The 15,645-nt window shown below is 39.6% G+C and overlaps 3 protein-coding genes across 4 annotated transcripts in view; 2 read left to right on the forward strand and 1 right to left on the reverse strand.

The window, feature by feature from the left end:
- The window catches only part of rgs7a (regulator of G protein signaling 7a), a 54,738-nt gene extending 51,855 nt beyond the window's left edge, over positions 1-2,883 (reverse strand). Inside the window, exons 1-2 of one of the 2 annotated variants that reach the window (XM_004551478.3) lie at positions 2,659-2,883; positions 1,638-1,756 (exon numbers count right to left, since the gene is read on the reverse strand). In XM_004551478.3, the coding sequence (XP_004551535.1) occupies positions 1,638-1,715 (78 nt within the window). In that variant the 5' untranslated portion in view covers positions 1,716-1,756; positions 2,659-2,883. The remainder of the gene's footprint in view (positions 1-1,637; positions 1,757-2,658) is intronic. The other variant, XM_012919205.3, reaches the window with a different exon arrangement.
- A 2,804-nt stretch (positions 2,884-5,687) lies between these two features.
- On the forward strand, positions 5,688-12,329 carry LOC101466437 (ubiquitin-conjugating enzyme E2 D4). Its single transcript, XM_004551479.4, has 7 exons — positions 5,688-5,853; positions 6,415-6,478; positions 6,596-6,627; positions 7,369-7,446; positions 7,683-7,788; positions 11,216-11,309; positions 11,389-12,329. Exons 1-7 carry the CDS (start codon positions 5,830-5,832, stop codon positions 11,432-11,434), a joined length of 444 nt encoding a protein of 147 aa, XP_004551536.1. The 5' UTR covers positions 5,688-5,829; the 3' UTR covers positions 11,435-12,329.
- Positions 12,330-13,756: 1,427 nt separating this feature from the next.
- Positions 13,757-15,645, forward strand: part of bicc1a (BicC family RNA binding protein 1a) — a 60,521-nt gene continuing 58,632 nt past the window's right edge. Inside the window, exon 1 of the mRNA XM_004551480.5 lies at positions 13,757-14,241. Coding sequence (XP_004551537.1) covers positions 14,049-14,241 — 193 coding nt within the window. The 5' untranslated portion in view covers positions 13,757-14,048. The remainder of the gene's footprint in view (positions 14,242-15,645) is intronic.

The following is a 15,645-nucleotide window of genomic DNA, read 5'->3' on the forward strand; positions in this document are numbered from 1 at the left end:
CTGAAATTAGTCTTCCCTCATTATGTTGAAAAAAAAAGAGATAGTTCTAGAAAACACAAAGTTTAGTTGCTGAATTTATAGTAAAAGGTCCCAAGTGAAGACACACACTAAGGTTGCCTATGTCACAGAAACATCAGAGTATAATCAAAGAAACAGATCAATATCAAGAGAACTGAAACAACATCACATGGAACTAAATAGATGGAAAGACCTCAAATCAATCAATATTTGATGCACAAATCAGGATGTGGCTAGTTTTCCATGCATTGGCATATTGTGATACTCTGCCATGTTGAAATGAAATTTAATGACAGACTTCTTCCCCTGTCGCCACAGACTGAACTGACAAAACTAGACGCATGCACCCATCCATCTCAATTGCCCTCAATATTTGGCCTGTTTAATGAACAATCTAGCTTCTGAGTCTGTCATCTTACTTTGGGAAGTTCCTAAATAACAAAGCGCTCCTTCCTGCTGCAAACATCGCACCACATCCAGCAAGTCTTCACCCACACTGGCAGTAATATTGCCTTGCACGCTGTGAGTGCTATAAAAGACCGTCAATCCATGACACCATGCTAAGCGTATCCTTTCCATGGTGTGCAGAGGCTATTGCAGATAGAACAGCATTTGCTGATGGGTGAATAGAATGAAATAAAGACATTCACTCCATGGTTGAGTCATCCACAAGTAAGATGAGAAAATTATCACTTCACTGCTGCATCTGAGAGAGCAAAGTGAAACAAGCCACTGTTGTTGTATATGTTTAATCAATTTGCAGGTCACTGTGAGTTAAAATCCAGCAGCACTTACATATTAAGCATTGGATTTTGCTTACATATACAGCAATGTTTAGCAGAAAAACATCAGAAAAATCCAGCTATTAGGCAATGGCAGTGCCACCAGGGAACAGAATCCTCTCCTGGTGGTAGCAAAAGCAATTTTCTAAATGGCTTATTTGTAGGTTAATCTTATATCTAGCCTTACTGTTTCTGTTCAAAGCAAAGGAAACATTGTATCTAAATCAGTGCACCCAAGGAGCAGTGCACATAACCTTTCATATTTGTGTGATGCAATATAATATAAGTGTCAGAGTTTCTCTAAGAAACTGTAACTCAATTCTCAAAACAAACATGTTACCTTGCCTGCAGATTATTATGATTTCATGTAACTGTTTAATGGCTAAGCAGTGCTGGATCAAGATGTCTCAACAGTGTGACAGTTCACTCCAAACCCTCTCCCAAGTGTTGACTGTAGTAGCACAATGAGTAGGGAAATACACCAGTGCTGCGGATAAAAACCCTGGGCTTCCTTTTTTCTTTTTCTTTTTTAAATGAATGTAAGTTTGTTTAAAAAAAAAAAAAAAGAAAAAGCTCCAGTGTGTATGCAATAACAAGTATTATTGTACACTTGACTTCATGTATGTTGTGAGAGAATAACTGAATGAACTCTCAGTGTTCTCATTAAGCATTTGTAACATCTCAATCCTAGACCAGCCATACCACAAAAACATTGCCTTGCCATTAGTGCTAGCAACTGCCACTGCATGGCTCGTCGTTGAGTAAATTGATGCAAGAGAGACACACATGCTTACGATCTCCCTCACACATGCAGACTAAAAATAGCAGCTGCCTTACCTTTCTGTACACTATCATGTTGGGGGACTCATCTGCTACCCCATTGGTCCCCTGCCCACTGCTGTTGGTCTGTGCCATGATCCAGCTAGTAAATCTGCCAGAGGAAATGTCAGGTGCTCCTGTTGTGGACAGAATGGATATTTTGGCACGTCAGAAGAACAACGAAGCCTAAACGTGACTTTGCCAAAAGAGAGCAATTTACACGCCTGTGGTCTGCATCATGTTTCAGTGTATTTGATACTTCAAAAGGGAACAGATGTTCATTGCTCCAGTTTGGCTACATGTTTTGACATTTCACAAGGTCTTGACAAGGACATTTTTAAGAAAAAGGCGGTTGCTTTAACACAAAGTGTGGCTACTGGTACAGTACACATTCCTACTGAATGGGACAAAAGTTCAACTTGAAAAGCAATGATAGGTAAATGGAAGGACTAGCCTACTGTCACTCTTGCCTCAGATGAATTCGCTGTGCAGCACAGTCTAAAACGGCAATCACCTTTGACCGTTTGTTTACATCGGAGAGTTCTCTCACGCCCTACATGGCACATACTACGGATGCATCCTAAGGTTGCAATAGCAAGATAAGGTGAATTATAGACCTTGGCAGTGGTAAATGCAGTAAAACAACACACGGTCACTGGAGGAGGCAGTCTACTCTACAATGCAGCCTGGATACGTGCATTCGGATGTAGTAGCCATAGTCAAAATGTGCAAGACTGTGCAAATGTAATGGATATGGTATGCACATTACAGCTTCATCATTCTTTCTTCCCTTTACGACACCCACACGACATCCTTGGGAGGTTTAGACTGCAACACGAACAGCGAAGTCATGTAACACGCTCTTAACATGAAGCCGTTGGCTTTACTATATCGGGCTTTTCTTACCACAAGCCACTGCCCGTTTAAGCACCTTGGACAGCTACTGCTAAACGCCCGCGTCCCTTATCTTCTTGGACGCCGCTTAAATACACAGAAAACACAGCGACGTCGGTCACGGGAGGAGAAGGGGGGCGCTTACCTGAAAAAACACGCAGCCCGCTGTAGGACTCCTGAATCCTTGCAGGGATGGAAGCCTTGTCCTTTGCTTTCAGTATGTCAACTGGCAGACATAGGAATGCGAGGGGTATTCATTGGCAACGTGAGGAGGCAGACATTCGGCGGACACTTGGTGTGGTACAGCTCTCTGTCTCAGACTCTCATCTCCTCTTTTCCAAGCGGTGCTCAGAATCACGGGCGCGCCACCCCGGAGCGTCGAGAGCGCGCATCGATCTATGACCAATCGCGTGTGAGGAATAAATTACAACCCGTTTTGGAGACATACAGCTATTATTTTTTCAAGCTAAGATTGTACTGCTATGCACTGCAGCGAAATCCAGGACAAGGCATCTTAAACCGATAGCTTATTAATATTGATACAACTGCAATCTATAGCAAAGGTCATGAGAGGACACTACAATTTTCTGTGCCATAAGAAGAAACTCGTTTAGCTGTTGTCCCAACTGAATATGAACAACTGAACAAATACCATTTAGCCCTGCAGTAAACACAAGAATTATACAGCGCTGACGTAGTAATATGCCTTATGATACATCACAAGTGTACCATGAAGCGTTGTTGTGAGGTAAATGAAACCATCCTGAATTACGTTACATTTATATTAAAGTCTCACTACTTATATTCCAATACCAAATAAATAGTCTAACTACTTTCTCTTTATACTGTCACTTTTACTGGCAATAAACAATAAACTTGGACTACTAAAGAACATTTTAAGTCTTTAGGTAACGCCTACGTTTTTGTTGACATTTTAAAGTTCATACAGTATAAAAATAAACTGAAAGACGAGCTGGCGAAACCAAAAGTCAAACAAATCTTGAACAAATCTTGTGCTTGTTTGGGGAGAATGATGTATACGCAAACGTCGAGGTCAGCTTAATTTTAGGCCAACATTCATTTTTACAATACCTTTGGAAATCTGTCTGTTCTGCCCAAAGAAGCGGATGAGTATTTCTCTCACCAAAACGAATAGCTGAGGGTATGCAGTACGGCTTTAAACGATAATAAGATATGGCGTTTCAGTCAAATTCACCGTTTGTATTTTATAACACTGCAAGTGTAAGAACTGGGATATACCGGCAATAAATTTATATGACTGGGCATGTCCAGTGCTGCAGTGATAATGAATAAATAAATGCACTCTGTGGCTTTGTGGTATGCAACAATCCAGGCGTGAAAGATGACAGATGTGCCCTTTCTCCTAGTGTATGTAACTGTATGCTTATCTCTCTACAGTCCTTCCTTCTTTGCTCTCGTAGGAATCAACCACTCTACAAGGTTGGCCAAACATCCAGTCCATTCCCTGTTTTCCTGTGAGCTGCAGATTTGTGAAAAATGTGCTACAGTCATCGGTATGCTGCTATAGCAACTTTGTAGAGGTAACAGGCGCCTCCAGGTGACTGTTGCTGTGAATTGGATGCTATGTAAGTAAAACTGAATCTAAAATTGAATTGAATAACGGGTTTTCAAACCTGATAATGAGGTAAGTGATGTCATATTTTCTCATGGCTTTGCGTTTCTTTAATTGCTTCTTTATAATCTTTCATGGACCCTAGATTTATATATATAATTTTTTCCCCTGGGTTGGGTGGGGGTTCAGTTACAATTTTGGCTCCGACTTGCCCTTAGTGTCATTTTGCACTTTTTTAGTCTTACTGACCAGTTAAAGTACTTTAAACTACAAATCACTTTCATCTTATTAGTGATTTAGGGGAAAAAAAGTCACTAAGCCTTGAACCCCATACTACAGTAAGTGTTAGAAATGTAGGTGTCATAATAAGCTGATAATTACATCTTTTTTTGTTTTGTTTATAACAATAATAAGATAATAAGATGTGATTGAAGTGCAGACTTTTACTGTTATGGCATGTGTCAGCTCGACAGGTCACTAGTGTTTATTTATGATGTGACTGATAATAGAAGAAGCAGGGTGTATAGTAAAGTGTACAGTGCTATACTTTCTGCTCAGATCCAGCCAAATGTTGCAAAACTGATTGGACAGTGCTTCAGAGTGCAAACAGTAACAGCAATGGGCTTTTAAAAAAACAGAAAATTATGTTAGTTTGTCTAATTTATTTTTAATCTCTGTAGTATGTAAACTATGTATACATCCTATATAGATTACCATGTATCAAAATGGTTGTATTTTCAAAAATATTTTTCATAAAATCCTTTGAAGTAAAGCAGAAAGTCTGCTCCACATCGTGATTGTTTGATAATATCTTCTGCTATTTTGTTACTTTCCTATTCTATGTTATACAAATAAGTTTTATGTTTTAATATTCTATGATTTAATACTATCTAATTCGTAAAAAAAACAAAAACAAAAAAAACAATACAAATATCTTGATGTGCAAGGTTTTAATAGAACAATATGTCATGCTACTGATTATATAATTTATTTCCCTGATCAACACTCCAATGCTTTATTGTTTGGTTGTAATCAACAGAGTCCCAAGATATCCTTAAGTGTTCAGTGAAACTTACATCATAGTGAGTTCTGACTAGCTCCAAATAGGTTTGTGTGTGTTCAGTTTCAAACATGTTCCCCAAAAATCAGACATTAAGTTGTAATATCAAGGTAATTTTCAAAAAGAAAGAACCCCACTTGCAGTAAATGACATACTTAAGCACCTTCATGTCAAACATATCCTTTAACAACAAACTAGCAAGCTGTTTATTTGTCAAGTTAGACACCAAAAGCATCAGAATACTTTATTAATCTCATCTGAAATTATGTACAGTTAAAAAATATGAAAGCATGTAAAGTTTTATTTTTTTAACTGTATTAAAATACGTAATCAGTTGTTATAAACCGCTGCATAATATCAGTAAAGAAAGAATACATAAGGTGTAGTAGTAAGTTTGCTAAGTTAATTGTTCACTAATTTCTTGGAAGAGTCAATTTTAAAGGATGATTTGTTCCTCGGTGAACGGTCCCTTTAAGTGGCTTGACTAAAAACTCCAACCCCCACAATGCACCGGTCCGTTCTTCAACAAAAACGCGGAAACAATAGAGGCAATCAGTTTGTCAAAACAGATAACACCGAGTCGGCAGAAAGTGAGCGTAGTTGGTGCTGACAGCTGTCAAAGTCAATATCTATCGTCTGTCAAACGATCTAAAAGACTAGCCATGGCTCTGAAGAGAATACAGAAGGTAAAGAAAATAATCGTTTTTTTACATAATTTGTTTGATGTACGGTGTACAGGTCGGAGCGATGCGGAAACATAGCTTTAACGGTAGCGAGTCAGTTGTCTTACAGCATATTTGCTAGCGTTATCAGTGTTTTATAATGTTTTTAAATTCGCAATGAACAATTGTCAGTATTTCTTTTTTACCGTCTGCAAGTCATTTGAGCCAATACAGGTACAGAAATGGAATAACAATCCTTCTGTTTTTTTCAGCCAGGCTTTTCTTTTGTGATATTTAAGTTATGCTATTGTTGGGTGTATGCCTGTCGCCGTGTTGAAGAGACTGATAAACCTCTTTAGGATCAAGTATTTGAGAAAGGGCCGGGGCTTTATCGTGTGACATGTTGTGCATTTTTGCAGGTTTATTAGCCTAAATCCAAACCCGCTGCCGGTTGTAGTCGTGGTTTTGTTAGATTTAGAGGGTAGTTTGCCCACATTAATATACAGTCTAACAAAATGTAACGCTTGTGTTGCTTCTTAATCAGTGCACACGCTGACAAACTCTAAAACTGTTGATTTTTTTCAGGAGTTAAATGACCTACAGAGGGACCCTCCAGCTTCATGTTCTGCTGGACCTGTTGGGGAAGACAGTAAGTGTGACTTTTGGTTAATTTTGCTACTTTTTAGTCATGTCTCAAAGTTTAGTTGTGTCTTTTGGGACTGTGTTGTATGCTCACATGCTGTTTCTTTATCGTTGTTTTCTTTAGTGTTTCACTGGCAAGCTACCATCACAGGACCGGTGAGCTTTTTCTGGATATGATTCCTGGACATTTTCTTTTTAAACCAAGCTGCTTCTGGATCTCTAGACAATAGTGTTTTATGTGGAGTTTACAGCCCTTTCTGTTCTTTATGGCCAGCACAGACTGGCACACTCTATCCTGATGCTATTCACTGAAGGCCAGGTCATTATTGAGGCCATATATTGTATCTCTCATGCAACACATTATCGATACACTGATGGCAAGTGTCGAAATTCTTTTGAAACATGTAGTCACTTTAAAGTGCATCCTCATGTGAGTTTGAGTCGATAGAGTCACTATTTCATAGTTGTTGTTGTTTTAAATGGAGAGACTTTTTAAAATACCAAGGGTGAAGGAAGCAAAAGTTGAATAGCTTCTTGTGACAAAACTCTCTGGGGGCATAAATCAGTAAACAGGGATAGAAAATTGAAGGCTTTCCAGTTTTATCAATCCATTCTCTTCCAATTATCCTTATCAGGATCACATGGGAATGGAGCCTATCCCCGCTATCATAGGACGAGAGGCAGGGGAACCCCCTGACACTAGTCTGCTCCAACTAGTTTTGCCGATATATACACAATGCCTGCTTTTTGCTCTTATAATTGTTTGATCATCAAGGATCATGACATTACTGTGATATTGTGGTAAGATATAGTGATAGTATCACCGGTGACTATATCCCTGTAATTAAGAAAGAAGTGTTGGGTATGACTTTAAACCAGTTTTCTACTTTATTTCAGAATGATAGCCCATATCATGGAGGAGTTTTCTTCCTTTCTGTGCATTTCCCCACTGACTATCCCTTTAAACCACCAAAGGTAAGTGTATTTGTTCTTGAGACTAATTGTCTCAGAAGTACTACACTATACTATACCGATAACACTATTTTTGTCACTGTATAGAGTAAATGATTAATGAATATTGTATATTGTTATTAGATCCAGTTGTATTCAGAAAATGAATGGTATCTTTTAAATAAAAATACTGTTATTACAGTATTTGTTTTTTAAATTATAGCTAATTTTGCACATTTGTGCTTTGCTTTTATTTACAGGTTGCCTTTACTACGAAAATCTATCACCCAAACATAAACAGCAATGGTAGCATTTGCCTTGACATCTTGAGGTCACAGTGGTCACCTGCACTTACAGTATCAAAAGGTAACCAAATCCATGTCCACATTCATTTTATGGACATGGATTTATGATTCGTTGTATTTGATACATTTACTTGTACTCTGGTTTTTAAGGACCCCTAAAACTGAGAGATTTGGATTAACTGTTCATCCTGTTTTGTGTTTTAGCATGGACAAGCAGTTTTAGTTTAGAAATTCATGTGCACTCAGGATATCTGCTCTTGCTCTTATAACTGGATTCCAGCATTATTATCTTCACTTGTGCTTATATTACACCCAGTAGCTGGAGTCTGCACGTTACTTAACAGCATCTCAGCGCATACATCGGATTCAGTGAAAAGGGGTATACGCCTACCTTTACCATATGACTAATACAAATTCAGCAAGGCAATTCCTGATGCCAAGCAACAATGCCATGTTTAAATTATTTAAAGATGGTCTACCTGTTTGATACGAGCAATGACAGTATAAGTCTTAATCATTCTGACACTTACATGCTTTTTTTAAGAGAGATGTCCTCCTGTATGCCAAGGTTTTCTTGGCCGTTTAAAACACATGCTCCTCCCGAGCCACTCATCACTACCTGTGACCTTGTGCTCCAGCTGAAGTAAGGACAGCAGCTACTTACTACCTGTCCTGCCCTAATTCGTCATCCTCCTTCGCATGAAAAAAAATGGTGTAAAAGATGGCTGTAGTTTCCAGTTCTAAAAACTGAACAACTCCAAAGCGCCTTAAACTTGCATTTAAGGCACTTTTAATCCACAAAAAAACAGCCCTCAGTTCCCATGCTTTGCTATACAATACTTTGCAGTTTTCAGGTTATACTATATAAATAAAACATAAAAGTTGTTTTTTTTTAATTTTGGTAAATATAAAGATTTATAAAGGAGGATAAACCAGGGTTTTCTCATTGGCATGTAGTTAGTCAGATCCACCTTTCTGCAACAACAAAAACATTCATCTTGTAGCTTCACAAAGGAACTTGATTAACCTGTCGATGACTTCATGGCGATCCCGACTCTTATGCAGTCTAGAGAAGGAAACAAAGACGTCTATTGATTACTAGTAGTTAGCATGGATAACTAATCATAGTCAAATCAAATCAAATCACTTTTTATTGTCACATCACATGTGCAGGTACATTGGTACAGCACATGTGAGTGAAATTCTTGTGTGCGAGCTTCACAAGCAACAGAGTTGTGCAAAATACAATAATGTAAACAAGCAAAATACAAGAATGGCTACATCTGAAACTAATAAATATATGTACAATATATAATAGTATATGCATTTCTGGATGTGTATACTAAATATTTTTGTGTGTGTGTGTGTGTGTGTGTGTGTGTGTGTGTGTGTGTGTGTACACATATTTTACAAATTAAATAGAGTAAACAATGAATAGAATATATAAAATAAATAAAATAAAATATACAGAGTGAGACATGTGCAAAACAGTGGCATTACTGTACAGTATGGAGTGCATAATGTTAAAGTTCCAGTAGTGAAGCTGAGGTGTCTATGACGTGTTCAGCAGTCTGATGGCCTGATGGAAAAAGCTGTCTCTCAGTCTGCTGGTACGGGACCGGATGCTGCAGAACCTCCTTCCTGATGGAAGCAGTCTGAACAGTTTATGGCTGGGGTGACTGGAGTCCTTGATGATCCTCCCCGCTTTCCTCAGGCACCGCTTCCTGTAGATGTCTTGGAGGGAGGGAAGCTCACCTCCAATTATCCGTTCAGAGCACCGAACTACTCGCTGGAGAGCTTTGCAGTTGTAGGCGGTGCTGTCGCCATACCAGGTGGTGATGCATCCAGTGAGGATGCTCTCAATGGCACAGTGATAGAAGGTCCTGAGGATGCGGGGGCTCATGCCGAATCTTTTCAGTCTCCTGAGAAAGAAGAGGCGCTGCTGCGCCTTCTTCACTGTTTTGTTTGTGTGTACTGACCACGTAAGATCCTCAGCCAGATGTACTCCAAGGAACCGGAAGCTGCTCACTCTCTCCACAGCAGCGCCGTTGATGGTGATGGGGGTGTGTACTTCTCTGCACCTCCGGAAGTCCACTATCAACTCCTTTGTCTTTGCGACGTTGAGGGTGAGATGGTTGTCTTGACACCAGTGGGTCAGGGCGCTGACCTCCTCCCTGTAAGCTGTCTCATCACTGTTGGTGATAAGATCCACCACTGTAGTGTCGTCCGCAAACTTCACAATGATGTTGGAGTTGTTAGTGGCCGTGCAGTCGTAGGTGTAGAGTGAGTACAGGAGAGGGCTCAGTACACACCCCTGTGGAGCACCAGTGTTCAGTGTGATGGGGGATGAGGTGATGCTGCCCAGTCTGACCACTTGGCGTCTGTCAGACAGGAAGCTAAGGATCCAGCTGCAGAGGGAGCTGCTCAGTCCTAGATCCTGCAGTTTCCTGTCCAGCTTCGAGGGAACGATGGTATTGAATGCTGAGCTGTAATCTACAAACAGCATCCTCACATACGTGTCTCTCTTCTCCAGGTGTGACAGGGCAGTGTGTAGTGTCAGGGCTATGGCATCATCAGTGGACCTGTTGTGGCGGTATGCGAACTGTAGAGGGTCCAGTGAGTCGGGTAGTGCAGAGCAGATGAAGTCCCTGACCAGCTTCTCAAAGCATTTGCTTACGATGGGGGTCAGGGCTACAGGTCGCCAGTCGTTCAATGAGGAGATGGTGGAGGATTTGGGTACAGGGACGATGGTGGCCGTCAGTACTGACCCTGTTGTCTATGCTAGTAAATGTTGTGCAATTAAATATAGGATTTTTTTTCATGCCACTGCTGTCTCCATACAGATGTGCCTTATCAGATATAAACAATGGTAACGAGTTTGCAGCAGTGTTATTTGAAAATGTAAATGTATCAGTGTGGATGGATAAATTACAGCAGTGCCATGTCAGATCTGTATCTGTTTTGCATCCGTTTTATTTTGAAATCACAGGAAATGAAACTTTTTAAATAAATCAATATAATTAACAGTTAATTGAAATGCTGGGTAAAACATAACATGAGGTGGGAATTTCAAAGATGAGCATAATGCATTATAATGCACACAGTTTGCATTGAAGCAATCCGCTGTCTTGTCACGAAGTCTGGAGTCTTCCAAGTGAATGATTTCTAGCCCTTAGGAAAATGGGTAATAGGATTTTTTTAGGGTTGATTATCCAGAAATGTGACCTCTGCACTCTGTGCACTTCTGTCAGAAAAATATCAAATGCATGTTTTATGTTTAAATACACTTACTAAAGACCTACACTAACAGGATTTTGATGTCAGTGTACATCAAATCAAAGCTCATTTATTTGTATTTCAAATTTAGAGTTATTCTTGTGTATATGAGGAGCTTGAAAAAATAAAAATAAACTTTCTTAAAGTGACCATGGTGATTTAATTAAATTAAATTAATCCATTTATTTTCTTATGTGTCTTTGTTTCAACAGTTTTATTATCCATATGCTCACTGCTTTGTGACCCAAATCCAGATGATCCCCTAGTCCCTGACATCGCGCATATTTATAAATCAGACAGACAAAAGTAAGTACAAAGCCGATTGTTAAGAAAACACAATTACACAAGTGCACAGTTCTCTTAACATGATTTTCTTCCTCTTTAGGTACAACAAAATTGCCAGGGAATGGACCCAAAGGTATGCAATGTGAAGGACTGATGTTCCAGCTGCAAAGACGCATCCCTCAACACCTCAGAATATGACTGTTTAATTGCTTTATCCTCACTGGTTCTAATTGAGGTGTTTGACATGCTTGAAGCACTTTCTCTACCCAGACCTTACTTGACTTAACTGCTTTTAGTGTTTATTTTTATTTTATTCTCTTAAATTGGCATTATTATTATTATTATTATTATTATTATTATTATTATTATTATTATTAGATATGAGATGGAAGTTTGGGGAGGTTCTTTTACATTTTTGCTGTATGGAATGATACTGAATTTATTTTTCATGATTTTTTTGCATTAAAATATTATGCAAAAAGTGAATTTATAATTGTTTCTCAGGAGTACTCACAACTAAACTGAAAATGGTTCAGTGATAACTCTTCATTTCTACAACCAAGTCTTGGTGTCATAAACCTGACCACTAGGTGGCAGTCTTTACTTTTTACTTGCCAAACATTTCTGGTGGATAATTTAATATTCGTGTTTGTGTTACATTTAATTCAGGCCCATTTGCTAAATGGTTAATTGTGTGGATAGTGGCTATTATGGAGTGTTGCTCTGGCTATGAACTGAAAATGAGGCCTGTTCTGTCAATTGAAATCAGACCACCCATTACCATCACCTCTGCTCCTTCCTTTGTGCTGATGAAGCTCGTGTCTCCATATAAGTGGAGCACTTCCTGTTTAAAATCGAACTCAAGCATGTTTGCTCAGCTGTTATTACACTATTTTATAACCACTGCTTTCACAAAATGGCTTCAATTTGCAAACCACTTAGAAGTTTTATCATAAAGTGTGAGCCTCTCTGTCAATGATTTAAATCTTGCTGCATTTTAAAATAAAGCAATTTTTGCCAATGGATCAAGAGAGAAAAGCACAGTTTGTGTTTATGTCAGTAACTATAATGATATAAATGGCTTTCTTTGTGCATTTTTACTTTATTTACCATAAACATATTCTGCATGGATGATGTAGTCTGGTTTTAGTCTGCAGTAAATACAACATTCCTCCAATGAAAAATAATTCAGACTTTGTTTTCTCATTTTGTATTGTTCTGGATGTTAAAGGTTGTTTTTAAGAAAACCTAATAGTTGCACAGTAAGCTGATAAAACATCAAAGCAATATTTGATGTGACTTTTTCAGACTATTGGATTTACTAATAGTCTAAAGAAGACTACTCGTACTGTTGTCTCACACTAACAACGTCCTGTGCTTGAATCCAGTGAAACTGGCTGTAGGTGTGAATGGTTGTCTGTCTCTGTGTTAGAGAGGCTCCAGCCCCCCACCCACCTTCAACCCTCCACAACCCTGAACTGGATTGTCTTGGTCTTAATAACTCTTACAGCCTGCCAAGAAACAAGCATCCTAGTGTTTTTTTTCCTGACCATTTAAATAAGCATGTAGGACATTCAGGTGGTTGTTTTACCCTTGACAGAATTTTTTGAAAGTTTAGCTCAAGGGAACAGATGTCAAAGCTCATCTGCATTTTTAGAAATGCAGTTAAAACTTCTCTCATAAGACTAAAATTAAATTGTCAGGTACTTAATAATTACCACTTTTAATCCCAGATCTCAGGAAGAAGTTGGAAAACGAATTAGGCCAAGAACCGTGGTCCTGCGGCTACATGGTTAGTTTGCAGTGTGATAAAAGCTCCATCTGCCACATTAGGGTTGTTAACATGGAGGTTTGTTATGTCTGAATTGGCTGGCAAGCACAGCGTTAAGTGGCACCTTACATTTAAATCAAAATAAAGATTAGCAATGCTGTTCCTGTTGTAGAGGACAAACCTCTGAGATCAGTGAATATGAATAACTCTGGATGTCCATAGCTGGCATTACTGAGTGACCTCTACACTCCCTTTTGTTTTGTTTTCTCTTTCCTGTATTACTTCCCTTTCCCACTCTAGTGTTTCCTCTATAAACCAATAGATAGTTTGCCTAGGGCTGTTTGGAGGGGGAAAAGTCACAGCAAAATTGGTTTATACACACGTCAAAGCTGTCTTTGTGTCTAATTATTTATAGAGACTTGATTGTCACGTCTGCTGGTAATTTAGTATAATTTTGGACTCATAATAACTATGATTTCCGTGGCTATAAATGGCAATATAATCCCTCAACAGTTTCCCATAAATGAGACATACAAGTTGTGCCCTTACGAGCATAAACACAAATCAAAACCAAAAACTCTCACATATTCAAGTTTGGGGAACTTCTCAGGAACCCAGGGGGAGGTATGGATCCTCGAGAAAAGTTTCTGGGAGGAGTCCCGCTTTTTTTGCTGGATGACACGTGAAACTTTCCTGAGGAGTTGCTTGGTATGTTTGGTGCGTGTACTGTAGCCGTCCGTTAACTCGCCAGACAACCTATAGCGAGTGGTTCCGTGTGCGCCTGCCTATTTTTAGAAGCCTGCCTAATGGGGGGAAACGAAGGAGCTTAAAGAAAACTGCAGAGGAAGGTCACAACTGCGTTGAGATGAGCTTCCACAACGACTCGAAGTGACGGAATAAAAAGTAGCAGAAGTAACGGCGCTTTCCTGCTACTCGACCTAACTTTGAGTTAAACGCAGTGGCCGCTGGAGAAGTTTCCGTGCAGCACAATGGCTGCCCAGTGCGACGCTTTAAGCGGATACTTGCAGCAGTCGGACCAGGGCTCCAACAGCGAGCGCAGCGCAGACTCTCCTCTGCCGGGCTCAGAGGAAGATCTCAGCGGCCCTCACTCGCTGCCAGACCCGGAGTGGACTGAGGAGAGGTTTCGGGTGGACCGTAAAAAGCTGGAAGTCATGTTATTAGGTAATAAAATTAGCCATGTGCAAAGTTAGATAGTTTAAACATTTAAACGAACAATGCCTTGCATCCCGAAGCAGCTTTCGCCCGGCCCTTTGTTTATTTTAGACTCATATAATCAAACTTTTTCGAAGTTGTTTAAATTTCAGGCCTCTTATTCGGGGAATTTGAGCGTGTCATTTGCTTAATCCGAGAAAAATCAATTAAGTCAAATGGGCCGCGCCAATTAGCTATTGACTTCCAATTAATGGCGTGGACATAAGAAAACAGCGTAATAGCTAACCACTCAGAAGCTGTGGGCAGCCCTGGAAAAATGGACGTCCACATTTCTTAATTTTTGCACCTTAACAAACAGAAGGTCGAAGAAGTCGGTTAACCATCATTGGAGGTATTTTTTTTGGGTAGTTGCGTGCTCCAGCCACAGGCTGTCGCTGCAGCAACTACTGCAGTCTGCATTTGTTTGTAGAGTAAACTGAGTGTCTGGCTCTTTGCAAAATAGTCTGCATGATGCAAAACCTTTGCTTGACTTTTAGAAAATAATAAACTGGAAGTTGATTAGTTACCATAAGCCGTTAAACAAATCCAGTAGCAACAGCTGTAATTGCATCACACTGTGTGATCCATTCTGTCTTCAATACAACAGAATCCTGATGAAAAGTTAAAAGTGGGATCTCTCCTAATGACGTGCAAGTGACAATGAACACTTAAACAAGCGATGACAGGCTTGTAAAGAGAGGCCCAGTCAGACTCAGTTAAGAGTTAAGAGGTCCCTGGAAACTCAAAAGGTTGATGTAATTTATCACAGATTTCAAAACGCTGGAGTGTGGAATATTAGAGCATTACATAAGTGGGCTGGATTCTTTATCATTTCCACAGGAAGGCAGTGACTTGGATCTGATGAGCAGCCAAACAAGACTTTAGGAGGAATATTATCAGTCATAATCATGTTGAAACGCTGTCAAGGACACTATATCGTGTGTGTTGACAGCAGTAATGACTATTGCTTAATATTTTTTTAAGACTTTAACTTGGGGAATGCGGTTCATCGGTTTAGTCTGAGCTGTCCTAACTGGAACTAGGCTCTGAAAAGAGGCAGGTTTTGAAGTCCATCCCTTTATACTAAAAACACAGACATACACATGCACACACGTAGTTCCCTCTTGAGAAAGTCCTTGCTGCTGCCTAACTGCTCTGTACATTCCTCAGTGCTCCATGTCATCCCCAACTCTTCCAGGAAAACAACTTTGCTAGAGGCTGGCCCTAAATCCGAGTGGTCCGGACACACCGCACGCCACGTCATGCAGTGTGTCTGCGTGTGCGTATGCCATATGTAATCTGTACAGTTTGTCAGATTTTTATCTTTGCCAACCTCTTGTTTCCCAGTTGCTCTTTTATGACATCATGGCTGAC

This window comes from Maylandia zebra, linkage group LG13 (genome assembly GCF_041146795.1).
Source record: "Maylandia zebra isolate NMK-2024a linkage group LG13, Mzebra_GT3a, whole genome shotgun sequence".
NCBI classification, from domain to species: domain Eukaryota; kingdom Metazoa; phylum Chordata; class Actinopteri; order Cichliformes; family Cichlidae; genus Maylandia; species Maylandia zebra.

Bases quoted from the DNA above. Each gene is read 5' to 3' on its own strand.
- LOC101466437 (XM_004551479.4), top strand. From the start codon at position 5,830: ATGGCTCTGAAGAGAATACAGAAG. The intron at 6,628-7,368 runs GTGAGCTTTTTC...ACTTTATTTCAG, and splicing joins AAGCTACCATCACAGGACCG to AATGATAGCCCATATCATGG. The intron at 7,447-7,682 runs GTAAGTGTATTT...TTTTATTTACAG, and splicing joins ATCCCTTTAAACCACCAAAG to GTTGCCTTTACTACGAAAAT.